This window comes from Phascolarctos cinereus, unplaced genomic scaffold (assembly GCF_003287225.1).
Source record: "Phascolarctos cinereus isolate Bilbo 61053 unplaced genomic scaffold, phaCin_HiC Scaffold_5;HRSCAF=322, whole genome shotgun sequence".
NCBI lineage: Eukaryota > Metazoa > Chordata > Mammalia > Diprotodontia > Phascolarctidae > Phascolarctos > Phascolarctos cinereus.
Window position 1 is genome coordinate 248,441,721 of NW_027555958.1, and position 25,183 is coordinate 248,466,903.

Sequence of the window (25,183 nt, forward strand, 5' to 3'; positions counted from 1 at the left end):
CTCCCTTTAACCCCCTTTCTTTCTCTTTATTTACCCTTCTCCCTTTATCTCCCTCTCTCTTCTATCCCCTATCCTCTACTGTCAGTTTCCTCTCCCAGACCCCAAAGTATCTTTCCATTCTCTTCTGTACTCCCCATCTGTTTCTTGTCCTCTTGTTCCTTTTTAGGTCCCTGATTCCTCCCATCCCTCAATTGTTTCTCTTTTCTGAAGTACCACTCAAAATGTCAGGACACAGTAGGGGGGGATGGATAGCTGAGATTCCCATGGTGTCCCTCCTTCTGTCCTTTTCTCTTATCTCTTACCAGTCCTGAAGAGAGATAAGGGAAAAATATGGAGTGAGGGAGAGGAAATTTAAAGTGGGGTAGGGGATTATGGGGATTTTATTTATATTCTTATTCATTCTTTTCTATTCATAGAGAAGTCTGAGGAAGCAGGGGAAAGTGTCTGGGGATCAGCAGAGAGGGATAAAAAGGAAAATAGTCTCATGGTTAAGAGGAGGGGAAAAATGACATGAGAGGATGCTATTTGATAGAATAGAGAGGAAAATGGATGATAGGCAAGTACATCTGGAGAAGGAAGAGGCACAGAAGGGTAATGAAGGAAACAATCTCAGAGCAGGAATAGGGAATAATGATGTCTTAAATTGAAAGAGAATGGGAATGAAGGAGAGAGGCGTCTGAAGTAAGATTGCTCCCTGATTTCCTACCTTTCCTATGCAGTGTGATCCTGGACAAGCTACCAAGTACCTATATGAGCTGCTCTACAATGATCCCATCAAGATCATCCTCTTGCCAGGCTGCAGCTCTGTCTCCACCCTTGTAGCAGAGGCTGCCAGGATGTGGAACCTCATTGTGGTGAGCTAGGGTGTGGGTATTTATCTAGGAAATTCAGCCTGTAGGAGTGATTTAGTTGGGAGGTAGGGGCCACACTCTTTGACTGTATGAATGAATGCTTGGGATCTTGCTATTTTTGAGAACACAGTGGGGAAAATGGTCCCAGGTTCAGAGACTACTGAAGACCAAATCTACAAACCTCCCACTCTGACTTGTATCCCAGGAATGTTAAGACAGTTACAGTTGCTTGAAATATGATAATTTGGGGACTCAGCTAGTTTCTCTAGCAAGATGATTTAGTTAGATCTGGGGAAAAACTTCCCAATTTTGAGGTGAACATGAAACTTTTGTAGGAATGACTGAGAGAGTCAATGGTATCTCTTTCCATAGGACTATCTTGGCACAGAAGAAACCCTATGTCTGTGTGACTAGTGAGAAGGGAGAAAAGGAGAGGGATCAATTGACTTCCAATAACCCTTAATCGCTTAGACTCCATGTTGAATAAGTCTTATTCTACCACTCTCCTCTCTTTCAGCTTTCTTATGGTTCAAGCTCACCAGCCCTCTCAAACCGGCAACGTTTTCCTACTTTCTTTCGAACTCATCCATCAGCCACCCTCCATAATCCTACCCGGGTGAAGCTCTTTGAAAAGTGGGGTTGGAAGAAGATTGCCACCATTCAGCAGACCACTGAGGTCTTCACTTCGGTAAGGGAGGTGGAGACTGGGTTCAAAGGTTGGGGTGAAGCTATCTAAACCACAGTGGGAAGAAATATAATGGTGGTCACTTCCCTATTGTAAATGAAGGATGGACAAGCATTTTATTAAACACTTACCAAATGTTTAACACTTGCCAAGCACTGTATGAAGTTCATAAAAAGAGAAGTCATTTCTTAGGTGCAATAGCTGAAGTTTTTAATCCAAGGGTTCTGTCATTCTCCTCTTGATGCTCTCACCTTGTAAATCAGAAGACAAATAATTGTTCAGATCTTTTGGAGATTAATCCTGCTCTCAAAGATAGGAGAGGAACACAGGAACAAAAGTGCAAATAGAATCAGAAAGGAGAGGTAGGTGTGTGTGATTGTGAAAGTAAAGGGAAGAGGGATGGACACAAAGAAAAGGAGGCAGGTAGACAAAGATACACAGATGATCATACACATTGAGTAGAATAGACACATAGAAAAGGGCACTGACAATGGAAATGCTGAGAAAATTAATTGAAGGAGAGAGGCTGGAGGGGGAGTGGAGAAAGAAATACATAGCTCTACACCTGAGGAAGAGAGACATCATTGGGTCTGTATTTATCTCTCTGACCTTATTCTTTTGAACCTGTGTCTACTCTCCTACTTAGCATTGCTTGCTTTCTTTTACTCTGGATACAACTCTGATTTTCTTGTCCATCTTTACACTTGTTTCTCCCTGTCCACTAATTATCTATCCATATCACCTCCTATAATGGAAACCCTGCATGGGTCTCCACTAACTTTTATGTCCTTCCCAATGACCTCTAGTCAATGAAGGTCCTGTTCTACACTCTACTGATGTAAAAATCTGATCAGTTTTGTCCTAAAGGTTCCACTGGCAATCTCTAACCTTATTGACCCCCTTAGTCCTTTCTGCCACATAAGGATGCCCCCAGATTCAGTATCTCATATTCTTCCTACTTCTCTCATTCTCATTCCTAAGCATAAATAGTTTAGGAAAGTTTATTTACCTTCTTAAAGGGTAGCAGAAAAAAAATTACAGATTCTACACAGGGGACAAGATACTATGGTACTGGGATAACTTTGTAGTTAGCTGACCAGTGGGGTCACTGGCCAATTTTCTCCTCAAACCTTATCTAGAATTTGAGCCTGGTACTGAGGCCTCATGGCTTCTGCCATGAATAACTTAGGAAACAAATTCATTCTTTCTTTGAATTGTGTGTGTGTGTGTGTGTGTGTGTGTGTGTGTGTGTGTGTGTGTGTGTGTGCACGCGTGCGTCGAGCTTGTTTTTCTGTCTGCTTTCTGCCTGTGGTTTTCGTCAAGGATATAACTAAATAGGGGAGTAGATGAATGAGGAAACTGCCCTGAACATCACCTTGTACGTAGATACTCTGTATGTATGAATGCCATTCTTTCCTACCTCATATGACTCTGCCTTAGGGCAAAAGAGATCTTGTGGGGGGAGAGTGTATGAAAGTACTATTCTAAGAACACGTATTAGGTATACAGGTCCCAAGTTAATGCTTTTTGTCCTTACTCAAAGTATACTCCATATTTCCCCCAATTGTTTGTTGCCCTCCTTATCAGACTTTGGATGATCTAGAGGAACGTGTGAAGGAAGCAGGAATTGAGATTACTTTTCGCCAGAGCTTCTTTTCTGATCCAGCTGTGCCTGTCAAGAACCTTAAGGTACAATAGAAAAATAAATAGGGGTCTGGGACAACCTGAACCCCAGGAATTGGTGAAGATGACAAAAGTTGATTCAGGGGTTAGTGAGGAAAGTCAGCCTGGGCAACAAGAAATCTAGGTCCTGATACTGAAAGGGAATGGTTCATCTCACTAATTCAGTTAATATCAATCAGACACTTAACTATATGTGAATTACTGTATTAGGGACTTTGGGAGACTCAGAGCTCTTTAAGGATCTCTGCCTCTCTTCCTTCTGCAGCGCCAGGATGCTCGAATCATCGTGGGACTTTTCTATGAAACTGAAGCTCGTAAAGTTTTCTGTGAGGTGGAGCTGAACTCTGAAGAGGGAGGGTGGGCAGGGAGGACACATCAAGCTTTGGTTTCTCATGTTATCATTTTTGTACTCTTCTGTCCAAGCATTTTTATGATAACATGCCTTAGTACCTGGTAGTCACATCTTGTAGTTTTTCTGCCATTACTTTCTTCAAATACTGTTGTATTCTATCTCAGTTTCCCGTGGGGTACTATGAATTAGTAGAGGGCATTAAGGAGGGCCCTCTGAGGGGGAATTTATGGGATTTTCCTGTTCTTTCTACCCCTGAAACTTGTACATGTCATGTTTTGCCTCTTCTTTTTTTTCTCTTATTCTCAAGGAGATGGTCAGGGGTTAGAGCAAATCTCCTCTATACTCAGGTTTACAAGGAGCGTCTCTTTGGAAAGAAGTATGTCTGGTTCCTCATTGGCTGGTATGCTGATAACTGGTTCAGAACCCCAGACCCAGCCATCAACTGCACTGAGCAGGAGATGGCAGAAGCAGTAGAGGGACATGTCACCACGGAGATCGTTATGCTAAACCCTGAGAACACTCGTGGTATCTCTAACATGGTGAGAAGTGTTTGGGGTTGGGTAGTTAGTAAGTATGTAAAGTCGGTCAGGGTCTGGGTGCAGGGGTTATAACTAAGAGAATGATGGTGTAACTGAAACTCGGGAGTCAGGGTTAGGGAATGTGGCCACTTTCCTGTTCTGAATATGCTTGAATGGTAGTTACTGTAGGGTCTGCCTCTGTTGTGGTTGCTCTGGAGATGGGTGGGGGTAGGGAATCAAGTTCTCAGTATGCTCAGTGTGCTACTGAAAGGGGGGGGTGACTGTCACCATGGAGATGAAGAGAAGTTGGAACTGTGTAAAGGGAGGGCAGTGGAGTTAATACTTAGTTCCTTGGATGTGCAACTGTACCTTGCTTGGCAGTCATTCTGTTCCTGAAAAGCTGGGTATAAATCAGATTTAATTTTCCCAGGGACTTATATTACTTAGATGTTTTATCATTTTTTCTGATTGATACTCAGCCTGGTTTCTAATGCTTTCTTTAAATTTTTATGTTAAGTGGTTAATGGTTTGTAAATAAATACTTAAAAGAACTAAGGAAGTTAGTGAATGAGGTTTGTGTGTGTGTGTGTGTGTGTGTGTGTGTTTGTAAAGCAAAACCATCTAATTTATCTGTTTTGTATATTCTTATGTATATTGATTCAGTAAACATTTACTGAGAGCTTAGAAGGCAGAAGCCTTGCCCTTTAGGAATAAACAGTCAATTTGGGGAAACACAATGAACCACATAAAACATTTATGGTAACAATTCACGGCAATATAAAAGCGCCAATGTGAGTGTTACAACTAAAGCTGTGGGAGTTCAGAGAAGGGGAAGAACTGATGGACTGAAGAAGTTGGAGAAAGCTTCACTGAGGTAATAAGATTGGCCTAGTCCTTGAAGGACGGTATTTAGAGGAGGGGAGTGACATATATTTAGAACTGGAAGGGAACTCAGGGGCCAACTAGTCCAATCCTTTCATTTAAATATCTATATCTATATACCTATATACTTATATGTTCATTTATTTCTTTTTAGTTTTCAATATTCATTTTTATAGGATTTTGAGTTCTAAATTTTTTATCCTCTGCCCTTCCACCTCCCCAAGATAAGATGCAATCTGATATAGGCTATACATGTACAAGCATATTAAACATATTTCCACATTAGTCATGTTGTGAAAGAAGAATCAGAACAAAAGGGAAAAACCATGAGAAAGAAAAAAAGAGAAAATAAGATGCTTTGATTTGCATTCAGACTCCATTAGTTCTTTCTCTGGAGGTGGCTAGCATTTTCCATCATGAGTCTTTTGGAATTGTCTTAGATCATTGCATTGCTGAGAAGAGCTAAATCTATCAAAGTCCAGTCCTTTCATTTTACAGTGAGGAACTCTTGATGTCTTGAGAGATGAAGAGGCTTGCTCAAGGTCACATAGGTAGTAAATGACAGAAGCAAGGTTTAAACCCAGGTCTTCAGACTCCAAAAGTCACTCTGAGAGACAGTCAATTAGTTATAGAGAATAATTCTCCAATTCTTTCTATTTCCCCTCTTACCTTCAGAGTAATGCTTGAATTTGGAAAGCTCCTAATCCTCAGATGGAGGGATCTGAAAAATGAATCACCAAAGGGAGTTTGGGGAAAGGGGATAGAACCAGTCAACTGAGCCAAGAAAGGCCTTTTCTTTCATTGAGTTCAGGACCTGTCAGTCATCCCTGCTCTGCAAATGAAATGCCAACTACAAGTACTCTCAGAGAGGAAATAAGAATTTAATAGGCCTTTCAAAAATGTTGCTCAGGCTTTGAAATAGGAAATGACAGGGAATTTGGTTTTGGTTGTTTGAGGGAACTGGTATCATGTAGATAGGTTCTCAAGTATGATGACATTCCCCATCAAGGCCACCATGCTAGGCTTGGTTGCTCGCTTAGAATAAGAACTAAAGTTATTTAGCTTTATCAAAGGGTAGAATTGGCCTTAACTGCCTAGAGAGTAGGCTTTAGGCATACTGAACAGGACAGAAAAATGGGGGCAAGTCAACGTAAGATGGCTTGAATCCTAACAGAAAAAAATCTTCAAAGTAATGTAGGAAAGGACCTTTTGGCAGGAACCCAGAGTAACTATACTGTGAAATGTAAGGAACACCAGGGCCAGAGGGTCTGACATTCAGAAATAAGGCTAGGAAGCAAATTCTGGAGGGACTGTGAATTCTGTCAGGCTCAGTAGCTGGTTTTATGGAATTGTGAATCCCACCAGCTTTAGCAGCAGTGCCAAGCCAAGTCGATCTTGAGCCAGAAATTTCTGTATTTTGGTCTAGCATCCGTTCTCACACATCTAACCCAGACAAGGATGAGGTGAAGGAAAGAGAGGAAAAAGCTGGCTTCCTGTGAGCTGTGCCAGCAAACTGATCTCTGGCTAGGTGGTAGGAACAGAAATCTGTACTCTGTAGACTTGTTCATTTTTATATGCTTTGTTTTGCTTATTGTTTTCTATTAGTTCCTCAGTAAAAGTTTCTTTTGAAAACTATGGCAAATTGGCAAAAGGAATTTTTCCACAAGTGTTAAAAAGATTAGGTAAATTAGGCTAGACAGGAGTGGCAGTGTTTATTCCAACTCAGAAATCAGTAGAACTAGGGCCGTTTTAAGGTAGGAGAAAGGGAAAAGGGATTGAGAGTTTAGCTGGGCTGAGTATTTGGTTGGGATCATCACCTGTGGATGCTAATGCCTTCTTCCCAAGGAAATTTAAAGTAGTGGTTAAGATCGATTGTAATGGGGAGAGAATGGAAAGAGGGAAACCATTTCAAAGGTGGATGTCATTGCTCAGGCCTGGAAAAGGAGAGTCACAGTGGGAATAAATAAGAAACAAATCTGAATGAGATCTCAAAGGGAGAATTGACAGGATTTGATCATTGGTTATAGAGAAAAAGAGGTGATATTGATTCCAAGGTTTTCAAGCCAGTATGATTGGGAGAATGGTGGAAATAGAGAAATTGTAAGGGAGAGCTAGTTTTTTTGGGGAAAGACTAGTTCAATTTTGGTCATAATGAGTTTGAAGTAATGGGACATTCAAGTAGAGATGTTCTATGTTGGTAATAAAACAAACAAACAAACTAGACCTGAGGTGAGGTGTGCATAGGACTTAAAAGCTGGAAAGGACCTTAGAAGTCATATAGTAGAGCAACCCCTTCATTTCATAAAGGAGTAAACAGGCCCATGGAAATAAATAATTTTCCTGAGGTAAATAGCAAAGCAGGAATTCAAACTTACAACCTCTGACTCTAAATCCAATTTTCTTTTCACTCTCTTTCTAGGCCTTAAACTGATGAGTTCTGAAGGAAGTTTGTGTATCAATATAGAAGGAACCCTCTTAAACTTCTGCCTATCTCTCCCTTTCCCCTTGTCCATATCCATTTTTTACCCTTTGCTGATCCTTAATAATCCAAAGTCTTTATGAATTAATCTATTTATATGTGTTTCTGTAGTAGGAGCTAATCAAACTAAATTAAAATAACTCAGTGCCCTCATTCTACATATTTGTTTTATAAGCCATGACAGACATATGGATACAGGCCAAAACAGATGGATAACAAGAAGGAAGCATGGTATAATGGAAAGAGTAAGGGCTCTGGGGTCAGAGGACCTGGGTTCAAATCTCCTCTTTGTCACTACTTGTGTGACCGTGGGTGACCTTAACTTCCCTGGACTTCAGTTTCCTCATCTGTAAAATGATGGGGTTTAGATTGCATGGCTTCTGAGATTCTTTTCAGCTCCTAGACCTCTGATCCTCATTCATGCATTAAATGAATAAATATGTGAATTAAATGGGAATTGAAGCAGGAATCGTGGAAATTGGATATGCCAATGACAACCTGGCATATTAACTCCTTCTCTATTCCTTCTCTTATCAGACATCCCAGGAGTTTGTGCAAAAACTGACTCGGCGGTTGGGGAGCAAGAAAGCTGAGGAGACTGGTGGCTTTCAGGAGGCACCCCTGGCTTATGACGCCATCTGGGCTTTGGCTTTAGCTTTGAACAAGACATCAGGGGGCAGTGGTGTCCATTCAAGTGGTGGGGTGCGCCTGGAGGACTTCAACTATAACAACCAGACCATTACAGACCAGATCTACCGGGCGATGAACTCTTCATCCTTTGAAGGCGTTTCTGTGAGTCTTTTCCCATCCTTTGCTTTCTACTAGGTTTTTTTCTCATTCAAAGACTTACCCTTTAAAATATCTTTCCTCTTTCAGATCCACAGTATACTTTTATTCAGAATAGATTTTAAAAAAAATTTCCTTAGATTGCATGGACCTAACCTTCCTTTGCTCCCAGTCTCATTTTTGGCACCTGTCTTCCTCACCCCCTTAAAAGTTACAGAAATAGCCAATATAAAGGCAGCTAGATGGTGCAGTGGATAGAGTGCTGGACCTGGAGTCAGGAAGACCCGAATTAAAATGTTGCCTCAAAGACTTACTAGCTATGAGACCTTAGATAAGTCACTTAACCTTGCCTGTCTCAGTTTCCTCATCTGTAAAATGGGAATAGTCGTAGTACCTACTTCCCAGAGTTGTGAGGATAAAATGAAAAATGTATTTACAAAGCCCTTCAAAACCTTAAAGCTCTATATAAATTTTATTATTATAACAGAGAATTATTATTATTATTATTTTTATAAAAGAGAAAGTATTCAATTTCCTTTAAACCTGTTATCAGATTGCCACCTGATTTTCACGAGTCTCCTTAATACCATAGAATTTTTATCGCTGGAAGAGAGTTTAGAAAGAATCTACATAAACATCTTCATTTTATAGATGCAGAAATTGAGGCCTATAGAGGTTTGTGACTTGCCCAGGGTCATATAGCTATCTAAAGGCAAAGGTAGAAGTAGACCATAGGTTTCTTAACTCAGTCTAATACTCTTTATAATTTGAAGGTGATTTGCTGTTACAGATGCTTAGCTTCATCTCTTTAGGGGAATGATGCTTTAAAATCTAGGGTACTGACAACTGGGGTGTGTCCTATATGTAGGAAAATACCATAAATAGCATTTATTGAAAACATGAGAAATGAAAGTGTCCCTGATTTGCTTTTTTTTTTTCTGTCCTCCTTTTATCCATCCCTCCTCACTTCCCTCCTCCCATCCTTATTTCCTCTCTTTAGGGCCATGTGGTATTTGATGCTAGTGGTTCTAGGATGGCACGGACTCTCATTGAACAGCTGCAGGGTGAGGGCAAGGTTTGTGGGGAGGAGAATTGGGATGCGGGAGGGATCCTAAGTGAAGAGGGAGACACCAAATGGGGAGAGCTGTCAAGTGGAACACTGAGAAAAATCACAAGGTTATGTCATTTCCTTTTCCCCTGTGCCCTGGCTTATCTTCTCTATTTCTCAGATTGAAGAAAGTGACAACCTTTGAAGTTCTATCCATCCATCTATCTTCCATCCATCCATCCTTCTTTCTTTCTATCTATAATTCACTTACATATGTACATATATATACACATGTGTACATATATACACTATACATATATGTAACTCACTTTATAATTTAATAGCTGTGTTCCTAAAGAGTTGTTTGTAAATTGAATTAAATCCAATTTTCCCAATGACTTGTATTACCATTTCAGAGATACTTTAACCTCATTTCTGATAGACCTTAAAATGCCAAGTGTCCTGTGTTAAATCTTCCCCACTCTCACTTTCACCCTCGCTCTTCCAATCAAGGAGTTTTAATCTGTTTACATGTTAATCTGTTTATGTTAAATTGTTAATATGTTTTAAATTTACAAAGAGTTCTAATTATTTCAAACAACATTGGCATCTAAATGAATTCATCATTTTTTTTTTTGGTAATGCCATCCACCACCTTGCTTTTTAAGTTTGACATTTCTATAAGTTTATGAATCAGCGTCGTGTTAGGTTTTCTTAACGTGAGTTTTCCTGTATGGCCAATAAGCTTCTCTGAATTAATTTACCTTCTCTTGTCCTTGGTAAAGAGAATTATTTCTTGGGCCTCTTTGGAAAGCTCCTTTTTTTCCCTACCCTATCGCCTTCTTTTTGTGTCCAGGATGAGAAAAAAAGAAAGATATTTAACTACAATGGAAGGGATATAAGGTAGTGCCTGCAGAAGCTTCCTAGAACAGAGAATGGCAGGGAGGAGTATGAGACATTGGAATAGGTAACTGAGAAAAATTGTGGAGCAGCCCTTCTCTAGAGAGTTTTAAAGCTAGGAGAGATTCTTGTCTGTCTGAGCTGGCTTAGGTGTGCCGTACTACTTTCATGGAGATAAATGAAATGAACACTCCCCAAATCCTTTCAATTCTAAAGTTGACATCCCTAGGGTCAGATAGAAGAGAAATCAAAGACAATGGCAGTGCAGCTTTTCAGGAAATGGGGAGAGAAGGGGATTCAGGTTGTTTTCTGAATTCCTCTTGTGCTTACTCTCTTCCTTTCTCCCTCCTAGGTGGAAAATACATGCAGATTGGCTACTATGACAGCACCAAGGATGACCTCCACTGGCTGGGTGCTGACAAGTGGATTGGTAAGTGACGCCTGCTGTCTTTTCTGTGACTTTATTTCCTACATCCATTGTCCTTCTGAGAAGGGAAAAAACAAACAGGCCATTAATGTTGGTGGAGGTGGGGGAGGGCTAGAACGAGGCAGCTATAGCACAGGACCCAGGATCAGGAAATGGGAGGGAAATTGAAAAAGATTCTTATCTTGGTGAAGGACTATTGGAGTAGTTCATGGAGTGGTAAGAGAGTCACAGCTTTTAGCAGTAGGTGTACTGAAGTATAGGGTTGGGGTCCACCACCGTTGGTATGTGGTGGTTAAAGGAAGGAAATAGTTGTCATATTGAGAGTTTCTGATATAGTGGAAAGACCATGAGCATAAGAGAATCTGTGTTCTCTTCCACTAGCTGGATGTGTGCCCTTAGGCAAAATACTTAACTTTTCAATGCTTCATTTTCCACATTTGTAAAATAAGGTGACTGGTCTAGACAATATCTAAGACTCTTTATAAGTTTAATATTTTATTCTTCTTCTGCAATTCTATATTCTGGTGCTATCATGGAAATATTCCAGACAATCTAAACTCCTGAATTGTCTTGAGATCAAAATTCAGGGAGCAAACTGGGGTGTTTATCCTGTAGAAGAGAAGGCTAAGGAGTGACCTATTTTTGTCTGCAAGCACATAAAGAGTTTTAAATGAGAAGAACGTTACACAGTACTCTTCATTTATGTGCAAATTAGCTTAAATTAAAATAGAGATAATACTTGGCTAAAAAGAAGGTTTTCAGAGGGGAAAAACTTTGAGCTGGGCAACTGAGGGTAAATATATAGTCTCTATCCTAAAGATATTTAAGAGAAAGATAAAAGGCTAGCCAAGCATCTGTCCCTGATGGTTTAGGCTATTGATACCCCATGTTTTTCTTTTTGGTGTTTTGGCACCTTGTTGTTTTATTTAAATATAGCCTCTCCTCTCCTAAGTATTATATGCATATAATATGTATGTATCTATAAATATACACATTATATATATGTATGAGTACATATGCACATGTACACATATACAGTATATCCATATGTCCAATATATATTTATATTTTATTTAAAGTGAAGGCAATTATTTTGGAGAACTTTGGGAGAATTTTGTGATACCCCTTAAGGAATTTGTAGATACTTTGAGGTATTGTGGCTTAGATGTTCTCTCCAAAAGCAGACACTAAACTAGATAATATGTTCAAGATTTTTTCCAGCTCCGTGATTCTTTAGTTCTCTTGCTTGATGACTTTTTGATTGAAGCCTAGAAGAAACCTCTTTTAGTCCACCCTTTTATCCGATCATGACTGTGCCCTGCTTCTTTCACTGCCCTGCACCTCCCTTTGCTTAAGAAATGGAAACTTTACAACCTACTTTGGTGATGAAAGTCAGCATCTCTCCCAATCCTGTCTGTTAGGAATATTTGTTCCCATAGTGTAACATGTAGATCTTTTGCAACCTTCCTCCTTTCTTTAGTGGGATTAGGATTTCATATATGTGTGTGTGTGTGTGTGTGTGTGTGTGTGTGTGTGTATGTGTGTATGTATACATATATATATACACGCACACATATATGTATATATACATAAATTTATATTTTTTTTCCAGAGACATTTGCTTCAGATCCCTTACCCTTTAAGGTTCTCTCCTTTTTTTCCCTTTTCTGTTTCATTTCCTTCTCCAATCCAGGAGGGTCCCCCCCAGCTGACCAAACCGTGGTCATCAAGAGATTCCGCTATTTGTCCCAGAAGCTCTTTATTTCAGTCTCAGTACTATCCAGTTTGGGCATCGTGCTGGCCATCGTATGTCTGTCCTTTAACATCTACAACTCTCATGTACGGTCAGTTCCTCCTACACTTTTTTCCCTCTCTCTCTCTCTCTCTCTCTTTTTTGTCTTTACCTCTCAAATGACCACTATGGCCTCTACCCATCAGTCTACCCATGAATGGATATCATGGTAGAAACAAAACTTTGCCTCATCATAAAGCCATGTGCCCCACTGTCTGCCCAGTGTTGGCTCACTGACTTCCCAGTTAGTACTTGAATTAAAAGTAGGGATATAGACTATAAATTCCTTCCTATTCTTAAGTCATCTATCTGGGGGAAAAATGCCCTCTCAAGATCACATTAAAGCACTGATGGATGCTAAGCAAAATGTAAACTCAAGGATACTTGTGATGCTATTAGGCCCTCTGTAGCTCTACCTTTTGCCCACTTATGAATATGGTCCTTTCCACTCTTCCTTCCTGGTATTAGAGAGAGAAATTTCTATTTCCAAAGACTGATCTGCCCTTAACCTGATTTCTCTCAAGCCTTTTAAAGCCTGCTTTCCTGCAGTCCCGTGATCTCCATGCCTGGGCTTAGACCTGTGGTGTTGAGTGGAAAAGGTGGGGTTTATCCACAGAGGGGTAATTGATGTCTTCCCCTTCTCCCCTCTATTCTAGGTATATCCAGAACTCACAACCAAACTTGAACAATCTGACTGCTGTGGGCTGCTCCTTGGCCCTAGCTGCTGTCTTCCCACTTGGGCTGGATGGCTACCACATTAGGGCAGGCCACTTCCCCTTTGTTTGTCAGGTAAGAAGCTTTGATCCTGGACATTGTGTCCTACTACCATCTTACTTACTCTCATGCTTTATTTTCTCTTCTTTTTCCCTTTCCCCCTACAACTTTGTTCTTCATATGCCTTTCCTCCACCTAGTGATATCTCATGCTTATCTCTGCCTGACTATTCAAGTCCTTCCCAACCTTTTTCATTTTGCAATAAATTCCAGGAATGGCATAGTGAACAAAGAAATGGCCTTGGAATCAAGATGTTCTGGTTTCAAGTCCTGCTTCTGGCTGTGTGATCCTGGGGCAGGTCCATTACTCTAAGTACCCTAGGCAACTCTGCAACTATAAGTTGCAAATCAGGTGCCAATCCACATTGGTTCAGGTAGTGACTAGAATGGGAGCTCCCTACATGATGAAATTCTGTAAAAATATGAAGAGAATTCCAAAGTCACTATGAGACACCTTGTGAGTAGAAAATGAAATGGCAGGAAAGAAAGCATGCATGGACAAGAAATCCGCTAGGATAACATCCCTGTGGTGTAGTAGGAGTTCAGGATAAGAACTGAAGGCTGACAAGAGGGAGCCCCACACTGGGTTGGGGAGCACTTATATGTCTATTTTCTTGGCATTCTTCAGTCTCTCTCATCTCCTTTTCTCCATCTTTCTTTTTGTCTGAATCCTCATATCTTGTGTGTGCTCTCTCTCAACCTTCTTCCTCCTCTACCTACTCCACCATCTTCAGCTCCTCTGTTCAAGTCTGTCCCTTGTTCCCTTCTTCCTTACTTGCCTTGGGTCCCTCCCTTTCTTCTCTCCACTTTCCACAATGCGTGTACATGTTCTTTTTCTTTCCTTAGGCCCGACTCTGGCTTTTAGGCCTGGGCTTCAGTCTGGGGTATGGCTCCATGTTCACTAAGATCTGGTGGGTCCACACAGTATTCACAAAGAAGGAAGAGAAAAAGGAAAGAAGGAAGGTGAGCTGAGCTGCTCTGTCCCCTAACTCTCTGTCAAGCCCAGCCTCCCTTACCTCAATCTCCTGATCCTTTTTAGGAATCACTGATAGACCTTTGGTGGTATTGAAGATGTGAAGTGGCTGGATCCCGGGGCGGGGGGTCCTATCTATTAATAATTGTCCTCTTTGGCTCAGACTCTAGAATCCTGGAAACTTTATGCTACAGTGGGGCTGCTGGTGGGACTGGATATTTTCACATTGGTTATTTGGCAGATTGTGGATCCCTTACATCGAACTATTGAGGTACACTTAAAAGCTATGGAGTTGGAACTGAAGGGGCTGAGGGCAATTCATAAAGTCATTGACCTTGTTAGAAATTAGTTCAGAAGACCTTAGCAGAGATAACTCTCTGACCCCCGCTAGGCATTGGAGAGACCCTTCTCACCTTAGAAGGAGCTCTATTAAAGGTTTACTTATTATACAGTTTTGGAGAGGGGAAGAAAGCAGAAGACCTAAGGTATTATGTAGATAGTAATCAGGTAGGGTGCATTTAAGAAACTAGTGCTTTCAAAAATGGGGAGCTGGGATTTGGGGGTGGGGATGGGGAAGAGAAGCTCGTAGATAGAATGGAAACTGGGGATGTTATTGAGTGGGAGGTACTGGTATTGAGGATAACTTATTCAGAGAAAGGGGAAAAGTTGGAGACCATATCCTAGACAGGAAGTAGAATGTGAGAAGTGGTAGCCTTTGTACCTATGGTCCCATTTTTCCCTATAGTCTTTCACCAAGGAGGAGCCAAAGCAAGATATTGATATCTCCATTCTACCCCAGCTGGAGCACTGCAGCTCCAAGAAGATGAATACTTGGCTCGGTGGGTGGGGCATGGGGGACCTGGAGATGAAAGTAGTCATGAAAACAGAAGGGAGGAGTACAGGAACAGTAAAGGGGTTTGGGGGGAATGGGGTAGGAATCACCTGGGGCAAGATGCACAAAATTTTCACATTTTAACAACTTGGATTGCATATTTCCCAACAAAAGTATTTCATATAATAAAGGCCTTTCCAAGAATGGAAGAAAATTTGTCTCTGTCTGCAAGGAACTGAAACTCTAAGATAGAGATATGAGTCACACTTCTGTAGTGGCAGAGGAATAAGCTGGGGGACTACCTTATAAACAAATGTATACCATCTGTGACTGGCAAGTCATAGGCTTCACTGTCCTTTGGTTCAGTTGGTGTTGCTGTGTTCTGTAGCCACAGACTACATCCCTAACCCTGGAAAGTCCTGTTATAAATGCACCATGTTTGTTGTTGGCTGCCAGAATAGGCTGATCTGGAAAGCCAGTATGTACAGTTCAGTATAGTCCATCACCATTACTGAGAAAAAAACAAAACAAAACAATAACTTGGATCACATGCCCTGCTGAAAAGAGACCAGCAGTGTCACCTTATATTCAAAGGATAGCACTTTATAGGGAAAAGGGAATAAAGTTTAGGGAAGATGAGTGGGAGATGGGGTCAATGTGGGAGGGAGGGAAGAAAGGATTGGTGGTGCTACTGGGTTAGAGAGGTTAGAAAGGTCACCCTTCACTTTGCTTTAATGATAAATTATGGAGCTATTAGAAAAGAGGGCAGCTGGTGAAGGATTAGGGAAGTCAGGGGGATTGGGGAAGGAATAGATGTTGGGAGGGAGTGAAGATCAGTGTTTTCCATGTGACCTTTTTAATCCCTAGGTATCTTCTATGGGTATAAGGGACTATTGCTGCTGCTTGGGATTTTCCTTGCCTATGAGACCAAGAGCGTCTCCACTGAGAAAATCAATGACCACCGTGCTGTTGGCATGGCAATCTACAATGTGGCGGTGAGCCACTTTGATATGATCTTTGAATCAATGGCCTATGACTACATATGGGTAGATCATCCCAGGACTCAGAAATGGCATTCTGATAGCATTAAGGTTGGGGAGCCCAAGATCAGAGCCTTAACCAAGAATTTGTGATACTAGAGCAAATTCACTTGGAATGAGTAGGGTGGTGGGGAAAGAGGGGAGAATGGAAATGGGGGGAGAGGAGATGGCATAATTTTCCCTAGGTGCAGTCATACAGGAAAAGGAGTTGACTTGTCCCCCAGGGAGCGTGGCTCATGCCTCTATGGCATAGAAAACAGTCCCTGACCTTTCCATAGCCCTTCCGTCCCTCTTCCTTAGGAAAAATTACAGAGGAGAGATGATAGTAGAGTGATGCCACCTCTTAGGAGACTGGGGTGGGTGGCCTTGGAGTGGGAGATGCATTGAACTGGGAGACATAGGCTGGAAACATACCTCCCATTGTTAGCATCTTGGGTAGAGGCACTCTTATTATGGCTCTGGCTATTTCATAGTAAGTCTGAAAGAAATGGATTCTACTCTGCCTCTTCACAGTGCTTTGTTCACAGTAGTCATTTAATAAGTGGTTATTAAATGAAATTAAATGTCTTTCCATTTCTAAGGCAGATAGGGAATACCAAATGTGTGCGTAGGCTAATTTTATGCCTACCTATTGGCTATACTCATATCTCCGAGGAAGCAGAAGGGAGAAGGGGATTGGTCAGGTCTGGGGAAATGATTGGTGGGAAAAGTTTCTTTGGAATTCATCTCCAAATCAGTGGTTACCATGATCCCTGACAGAGGTTATCTCTAATGAGATAGCCAATACCAACATGCTTTCCTCAGTAGCTCCCCAAACTGGCTTGTGGTAAGAATTAGGGAGGGAGAAAATTTGTCCCACATCTTATTGGACTCTAAACTTCCTAGTGTCTTTAATCTCTTATTGTCTTTTTCAGGTCCTGTGTCTCATCACTGCCCCAGTCACTATGATCCTGTCCAGTCAACAGGATGCCGCTTTTGCCTTTGCTTCTCTTGCCATTGTATTTTCTTCCTACATTACCCTGGTTGTGCTTTTTGTGCCCAAGGTGAGGCTTTGGAATAAGAGGAAGGCGTTTTTCTTAATGGATTCCCCTTTCTTAATCTGGATTTATCCATGTTTTCTAATTCCTTCCTGACTCTATTTCTGTCCTTTTGTTTTTTGTTTCTCTTTTCCTTAACCCTCTTTCTCATTCTATCTTGTATTCTATCCCTTCCCATAACCCAGGAGTTCCCCCTCACCTTCCACATGCTTTCTAAATTCTTTGATTCTACCCTTTTCCTTTCCCATTCTTGTCTCTGTGCTGCTGCTACCCACTTAACTTCATTCCTTGCTTTTCTTTCCCCGTCTTTGCCATTAGACTCAGCTGAGTGTTTTGTTCTTCCTTCCCATACCAATTCCCCTCAGATGCGGAGGCTGATCACCAGAGGAGAGTGGCAGTCTGAAGCCCAAGACACCATGAAAACAGGTTCATCTACTAATAACAATGAGGAAGAGAAATCACGGCTCCTAGAGAAAGAGAATCAGGAGCTAGAGAAGATCATTGCTGAGGTGGGTGGAGGAGTCTAAGGAAAGGTCAGCTTGTGATTCTGAAGGACAGGTAGTTTTGGGAAGAAGTGTTTGTGGGGCTTATATTTTATTTTATTATATTGTATTTACATATGTTGAAAGCTTTCAGTTCTTATTTTTTCCCTCTTTCATTCATTTCCTTCTAACTCCTTTTATCTCTTGCCATTCTCCTGGTATCCCCTTCTTTCCCTCTTCTTCAATTCCCTCTTCCTTTTTTCCTGCATCTTTGCCTCTCCTTCAACATTCCCTCCCTACTCACTGTCATCTCTTTCCTTTCTGCTCTTGTTTTTCTGCCACTAGAAAGAGGAACGGGTCTCTGAACTTCGCCATCAGCTCCAGTCTCGGCAACAGCTCCGTTCAAGGCGTCATCCCCCAACTCCCCCAGACCCTTCAGGGGGCCTTCCTTGTGGTACCTCTGAGCCACCTGACCGGCTCAGCTGTGATGGAAGCCGGGTCCATTTGCTCTATAAGTGAGGGAATGGGAATGAAGGGAAGGAAAGTAGATAAGGGCTTTTTTTGGGGTGGGGTGGGGTGCGGAGAGGGAAGCAAATGGGATGGGGGGAAGTGGGGAAAGATTTGGAGAACTTTGGGGAGAAATAGGGAAAAGCCCTCATCCCCAGGGGACAGGAATGGGCTTTCTAATCCCACTGCTGTCTGTCTGTCTTTCCTAGGGTGGCTTGGGTTTCCAGTACTCTGGGAAACAAGCCTCTTTCCTCATACCCACACATCTTCATGTCTTGCTTTATTACCTCAGCTCTAATTTGCTCTTGGTTATCTCTTGACATATATGTATTCCTCACTGCCATCTCCTGTCTTCTTGTGACTCACATCCCCTTAACTCATCTAATTCATACTTATTGAGTCTCCTGGACCCTCCTTCCACATGCTATGGACCTTTTATACTTTCATACACTCATGGTTCTCCCTACTTTATAAGTGTTTTTTCCTTCCATCTCACCATTGTTTTCTCCAGTATTGGGCCATCTCTGCTAAATTTAGCACCTTTGTGCTTTTTCACTCTTCTCCCTGCTCCCTCTACACATGTTCAGGCTCTCCCCATGTACCCTTTTTACTTTGCCCATATTCTCCTTTTCCTTGCCCAGACTTATTTACACTTTTGCCTCTGGCTTGTTCTTGCCCTTGCTCACCATTGTATCTAGATTCTTCCCACACATCTTTGCTTACAAACATACTTGGTTTGCATTCAATTCAACAAGTTTATTTTAAGGATTTAATATGTGCTAGGCACAGGGAAAGACGAAAAACCACCTAGTCCCTGTCCTTGTGGAACTTACAGTCTGGTAGAGATTAGATATGTTAACAATCAGTTTTAATACAAGTTAGAGTATTATAAACACATAGGAAAGGTCAGGGTGACATGAGCAATTGAAGGATCATTTGTGGATAGAGATGTCCCGCAAATCAGAGAAGCAGTGTGATATGGTGCATAGGGAACTGACCTTGAAACCAGGAAGATCTGGATTCAAGTCCTGACTCTGACGTGTACTAGCTGTGTGACATTGGGTGAGTAACTTAAGCTTTCAGTGCTCTTGCCAACCCTCTAAACTGTAAGTTGCAGAGAAGGTAGGTGCCAACCCGCAGTGATAACTTTCTCACCTAAGAATTCCCTATACGAATAAAATCACAGGTTCAGTCCTCATCCCTATGTTCAACATTACATATGTGCTCTTGTCATTGTCATTGTGCTCATGGTCATGTGTACTTTTACATATGCCCCTATCTGCAAGTGCTGTAACTAATGCTTTCCCTACACATGCTCAGTCACCACTGTACTTTTATAACCACACGTTCACTTTTCCTGTATATTCTCATTCATAAACCCTGTGTCCCTCCTATACATTCCTTGTTCATGTTGATGGATTTCCTCTCCTTCTATGCTTATTTGCTTCCTCTTGCCCACACCCATACCCATGCTATAATGACAATTTTCCTCCCCTCACATGATATTCACCTTCCTGTAGTCACAACCTCTTAGCACTCTATCCATATTCATATCTGTCCTCCCTGTGATCCTTCCCTTCTGACACAACTCCCTTGGGCTTGTTTTGGGGAGAATTGATGGAGAAGGCATAGGGGGCACAATTAAGCTACTTCTAATGGCTAGCTGGCAAGCAATCTTGACTGAAGGAGGGGTGCCTTCAACAACTAGGACAAACAGACGGACATATTGGGCATGGATATTTCCTCATATTGTGGTGTCTTCTGGGGAAGATTCTCCTAGGCCTTCAATAAACCAGAGATCAATGTGACACATGGCGTCTCTTCCTTCCTCTGTTGTTGAGAAAGGAACAAACACCTCTTTATCTTGGAGCAGACAGAAGGAATGACTTAAATTTTAAGTCAATGAGGAGACATTAAGGAGGCTTTTTTTTTTTTTTGGAGAGGATGGTAGCTGCTGTTTAGAATCATTGAGGGGAGAAACAACTCCTTGATAGGAATAGTCTCCACATCCTGAAGCATGTTTCCATCAGAGTTTGAGAAGTCTCCTCTGCACTTAAAATACAATGAGAACATCTATAGGACATGAACAAAATGGCATTATAAGGAATCTTTCAGCAGTAAGATTCTTTGAACACTGCTTCCTAGGGAAAAAAAGAAGTTTCAGTGCAGTGAAATAAAATCTTTATTATTTAATGCCCCGAGATAAGACTGTGCTGCTTAGATTTTTGTATCCTGTGAGCTCCCAGGCACTCTTTCTTTGTAGGGAGGTATCTCTAGGCCCTTAACTTTTTTTATTCCAGAAGTTGATTTATTGCCTCTCCCTGACCACATGGCAGACAGAGGTGCTTGGCCCCTGACATCCTATTTAAAGCTAAAGAGTATTAATCATTTCCAATTCTCTAAATTATTATATTATTATAAAGGCATTATATAGCATATTATATAAAGACATGTTATATTATCATAAAGACAGAAGGAACATCGGTAGTTGATGTCTATTGAATCCCATTTTCTTCTGATATAACTTCAAGGGAGAAAGGAGGAAGAAATAACTATGGCCTAGATAATTCCTGTTAGGCTGCATATAGAAAGAGAAGTGGTTTACTGCCATCCTCATGCAAAAATTAAAGTTTGAAGGTGAAGTTGTTTCAGTAGCTGAGCTTACAAAGGGGAAATCAGGGTCTTCCTTAGCATGAGTGGTGGCAGTAGGGGACCTAGTGGAAGAACACAATCTAGTGGAATGAGAATACATTGGCTACAGAGTAGTAGTTAGGAAGACTTTTCTGTCCTCTTACCCCCCCCCCCATTCACTCTGGGAAGGAGTTACAGAATCATGGAACCCTTAAGTTGGAAGGGACCTTAGCAAGTCTATTGCAACCCTTTCCCCCAAAGGAATCTTCTTTGCATCCATGCACTTCCTGAAGACCTACAATGGAGAGAGTCCTGTTTCCTTCTGGGGGAGCCCACTCTACTTGTGTACAGTTCTATTATTAGGATATTTTTCCTGACATCAAGTACAAATGGACCTCTTTGCAACTTCTACCCAGTTCTCCTCATTCTGCTTTCTGGGGTCTAATACCTCCTCCACATGACAGCTCTTCAGATACTTCATCCTGGGGCGTCTCCAGTCATCCTGATCTGTATCTTACCACTGAGCCCAAATGGCTCTGGAGGAGAAAGTGAGGCTGGTGACTTTGCATAGCCCTCCCTCACTTAAATTTAATCCATTTGTAAGTCATGGCATTGCCTTCCTGATGTCATGGTCCTCTTCAAGAATGAAGGACAAACAACTTCAGATACTTAGGATCATTCATGTAGGGCTAGAAGGGAGCCATGTAGTCCAACCTCATTTTAGAGAGGAGGTAACTGTGGCCAGGTGCGGTTATCGATTGCGCAAGGTCACACAGGTAATAAATATCAGGGGTGGGAGTTGAACAGAGGTCCTCTCACTACAGATGTACCACTTTCTGATGTATCACTGAATGCAGCTGTCATGTCCCTGCTCCTTCTTCTCTCTCCCTGCTCCTTCTTCTCTCGCCCTGCAATCTTCTCTAGGCTAAGTATTCCTAGTTTCTTCAACCAAACCTCATGTGATAGCATCAAGGTCCTTCACTACCTGATGTCCCTCATATGGATTCTCATGGGCATAATTACCAATATCCTTCCTAAAATGATACAGAACAATACTACAGATATAATCTGACCATGGCAAAGTTCTATGGGACTATCACTTACAGCAGAAAGCTATATTTTTCCTAATGTACCCCAAGATGGCATATCACATTGTTGACTCATATTGAACTTTCAGTGTACCAAAACCCCAAGAATTTTTTTTTTGGACAAGCTACTATCTGGTGCTTGTGAAGTTAATTTTTTGAAATTAAGTGCAAGATGTTATGTTATTTATTAAATTTCCTCTTACAAGATTCAAGTATTTCTAGATCTTTTTGGATCCTCTGTCATCCAATGATTCAGTAAGATTTGTTGAGCACATGTTACTATGGACCAGGCACTGTACTAGGCATATAGGGAAAAAAAAAGAATAAATAATCCCTATCCTGAAGGAACTTGTATTCTATTGTGGGAAATAACACGTAAATATGAAACTATATCCCAATTAATTTTAAGGAGGGGAGTCTTTTGTTGAATGTGACATTTGGGCTGAGCTTCAAAGGAAGCAAAAGATTCATGGAGATAGAAGTAAAGAAAGAGTTTTTTGCTAGGTATGGGGGACAGCCTGTGCAAAGACATAAAGACAGGAGATGAAACATATACAAGGAACAGCAAGTAGTTTGATCTGACCAAAGAATACATGAAGGGGAATAATGTGTAATAAGCCTAGAAAGCTTTAAACATCAAACAAAAGCTTGCGTTTTATCCTGGAGGCAAGAGGAAGCCACTGGAGCTTTTTGTGTAAAGAGAATGAGATGGTCAGACCTTTGCTTTGGAAATACCACTTTGGCAGCCACGTGGATGGGCAGCTAGGTGGTGCAGTGGATAGAGTGCCAGGCCTGGAGTCAGGAAGACTCATCTTCCTAAGTTTTCAAGTCTGGCCTCAGACACTTACTAGTTATGTGACCTTGGGTAAGTCACTCAACTCTGTTTGCCTCAGTTTCCTCATCTGTAAAAATGAGCTGGAGAAGGAAATGGAAAACTTCAGTATCTTTGCATGATCCCTGAATGGAGTCATGAAAAGTCAAACATGACTGAAAAATGATTGAACAAAGCAGCCATGTGGAGGATGGACAGAAGTGAGTAGGAAAGGATCCCATTTGGAAGGCTATTGTTAACTATCTCTTCCTAACTTTGGGTTATCGGCAAATTTGATGAGCCTTTATGCTTTACCAAAAAAACACCTTCAGCATTTATGATTCCCTTCTTTCCCTGCCCCTCCTGCCCCAATAATTGATAAAAATGTTAAATAGTGCAGAGGTCTGGGGCATTCCACTAGATACTTGCCAAATTTACATCGAACTATTAAAGACTACTCCTTGAGTCTGTCCATTCATCCAGTTCTGAATCTTTTCTAGTCTATAGCTCTTGATTTTTTTCAACAAGAAGAACATAATATACCTTATTGAATGTTGATTAAAAATCTACAAAAGCTCTTTATGGCATTCCCCTGGCCCACCAGTTTAGTAACCCTGTCAAATACAGTAAAAAAACTGATTATGGTGGTATTTGTTCTTGAATTCTCTTTGTGATCGCCACTTCCTTTTCTAGCTATTCACTAATGATATATTTAACAAATGATTCCAGAATTTTGCCAGGAAACAAAGCAAAGATCACAGTTGGATAATTTGTAGACTCTAATAGTTAACATTTATATATCAAAATGCTATATAACCATAAAGATTTGGAAAACACTTCATATGTATTAACTCATTTTATCCTGGGAGGTAGGTACTTTTATTTATCTCCATTTTACAGATGGGAAAACTAAGGCACAGGTTAAGTGACTTGCCTAAGTTTACACAGCTAGTAAATATATGAGACTATATTTGAACTCAGGTCTTTCTGACCCCAGGTCCAGTGCTCTATTCCCTGTGCTACCTAGCTGCCTCTAAAGATAATTATGCTCATTTCCCCCTTTTCTGAAGGGGGAAAACCTTTTTTTTTTTTTACATTTCATTGTCTTTTAGGTGAAAGGAAAATTCTCCATTTGGGCTTTTCACCCTGATTAAAAAGGCAAAACTCAGGACAAAGGGAATTTAAAAGGATTTCATTATAAGTATGTCAAGTTGATACGCTGATCACTGGAGATCAGCAACAGCTTCAAGATGGAGACAGCTTTTATAGGTAACTTTAAGACAGTCCAGCTTGGTCCACCTCAGCAAAAGAGGCTGGGCCTTTGCATCTCAATTCCTCCTCAAGGTAGCTAGAATATGACAATTTGCAGGTAATACGAATAGCTGCAGACTTGATGTGTCCTTCCCCACTAGAACCTTCCCCAACACTGATTGATAAGCAGTGCTGGAAACAACGGGAAACTGAGTCAACATAATTTTAACTTTCCTCCCCAGTCTCAGCACATTCTGAACTTTAGCATTCCTGATATTGTTCTTACAGGATTGTGCCATGCTTTATATTCATCTTATTTGCCCTTGCTTTCATCTTCCGTATATGTCCTTTTAAAATACAAGTTAGTCGGTGAGTTCTTCATTCATCCATTTAGGATCTCTTCAGACAATTCCCATTTTTTCCTCATCAGAATTGTTGATACCTTTAAGACTTGTAAAGAAAGCCTAGCATCTGTCCTCCAGCCCCCCCAACTCTGACCTTATCTACTTTTTTTTTAACATTTTAAAAACTCTTGAGTTCCAAATTCTCTCCCTCTCTCCTTCCCCTCCCCACCTTGAGAGAAGGCAAGCAATTTGATATAAATTATACATGTGAAGTCATGCAAAACATTTACATATTAGCCATATCACAAAAGAAAGAAAGAAAAAACCAAGAAACATAGAGAAAGTTAAAAAAAGTATTCTTTGTTCTGCATTCAGACTCCATCAGTTCTTTCTTTGGAGGTGGACAACATTTTTCATCAAAATCCTTCAGAATTTTCTTATATTGCTTAGAATAGCTAAGTCACTCACAGTTGATCATCAGACAATATTTCTGTTACTCTGTAAACTCATTTTGTATCAGTTTATGTAAGTCTTCCCAGGTTTTTCTGAAAGCATCCTGCTCATCATTTTTTATAGCACAATAGTGTTCCGTCACAATCATGTACCACAACTTGCTCAGCCATTTTCCAATTGATGGGCATTCCCTCACTTTCCAATTCTTTTTATTCACCACAAAAAGATCTGCTATAAATATTTTTGTACATATAGGTTCTTTTCTTTTTTCTTTGATCTTTTTGGGATACAGACCTAGTAGTGGCATCTCTGTCTTTTCATCAATCTGGGACAGGATTCCCCTTCAGGATTCTGACCTCCTTCCTGCCCTAGTTAATACTTTTGTGTTCAGAGCTGCCAATATCAAGTTTAAAATAGCAGAGAGGAAACAGCTTTTGCTTAAGATCAGAGTTTACCATCCAAATTGCCAATTCTACTCTAGCTGACTTTCTGACCTTTTGGACTCTGAAACTATCTGCCTAGATTGAAATGCGGATACTTGTCCTCCCTGCCTTAACT

General features: G+C 41.0%; 1 protein-coding gene across 6 annotated transcripts in view; it reads left to right on the forward strand.

The window, feature by feature from the left end:
* GABBR1 (gamma-aminobutyric acid type B receptor subunit 1) overlaps window positions 1-25,183 on the forward strand; it is a 65,624-nt gene that overhangs the window by 8,122 nt on the left and 32,319 nt on the right. For 4 of the 6 annotated variants that reach the window (XM_020974049.2, XM_020974047.2, XM_020974048.2 and 1 more), the window contains 17 exons: window positions 720-854; window positions 1,369-1,539; window positions 3,124-3,225; window positions 3,485-3,550; window positions 3,919-4,110; window positions 7,988-8,242; window positions 9,237-9,300; window positions 10,537-10,614; window positions 12,305-12,455; window positions 13,060-13,192; window positions 14,023-14,139; window positions 14,313-14,420; window positions 14,895-14,988; window positions 15,849-15,976; window positions 16,936-17,064; window positions 17,424-17,567; window positions 17,886-18,055. In XM_020974049.2, the coding sequence (XP_020829708.1) occupies window positions 720-854; window positions 1,369-1,539; window positions 3,124-3,225; window positions 3,485-3,550; window positions 3,919-4,110; window positions 7,988-8,242; window positions 9,237-9,300; window positions 10,537-10,614; window positions 12,305-12,455; window positions 13,060-13,192; window positions 14,023-14,139; window positions 14,313-14,420; window positions 14,895-14,988; window positions 15,849-15,976; window positions 16,936-17,064; window positions 17,424-17,567; window positions 17,886-18,055 (2,237 nt within the window). Of the gene's footprint in view, window positions 1-719; window positions 855-1,368; window positions 1,540-3,123; window positions 3,226-3,484; window positions 3,551-3,918; window positions 4,111-7,987; window positions 8,243-9,236; window positions 9,301-10,536; window positions 10,615-12,304; window positions 12,456-13,059; window positions 13,193-14,022; window positions 14,140-14,312; window positions 14,421-14,894; window positions 14,989-15,848; window positions 15,977-16,935; window positions 17,065-17,423; window positions 17,568-17,885; window positions 19,856-25,183 lie in introns of those variants that run through there. The other 2 variants (XM_020974051.2, XM_020974053.2) reach the window with 2 other exon arrangements.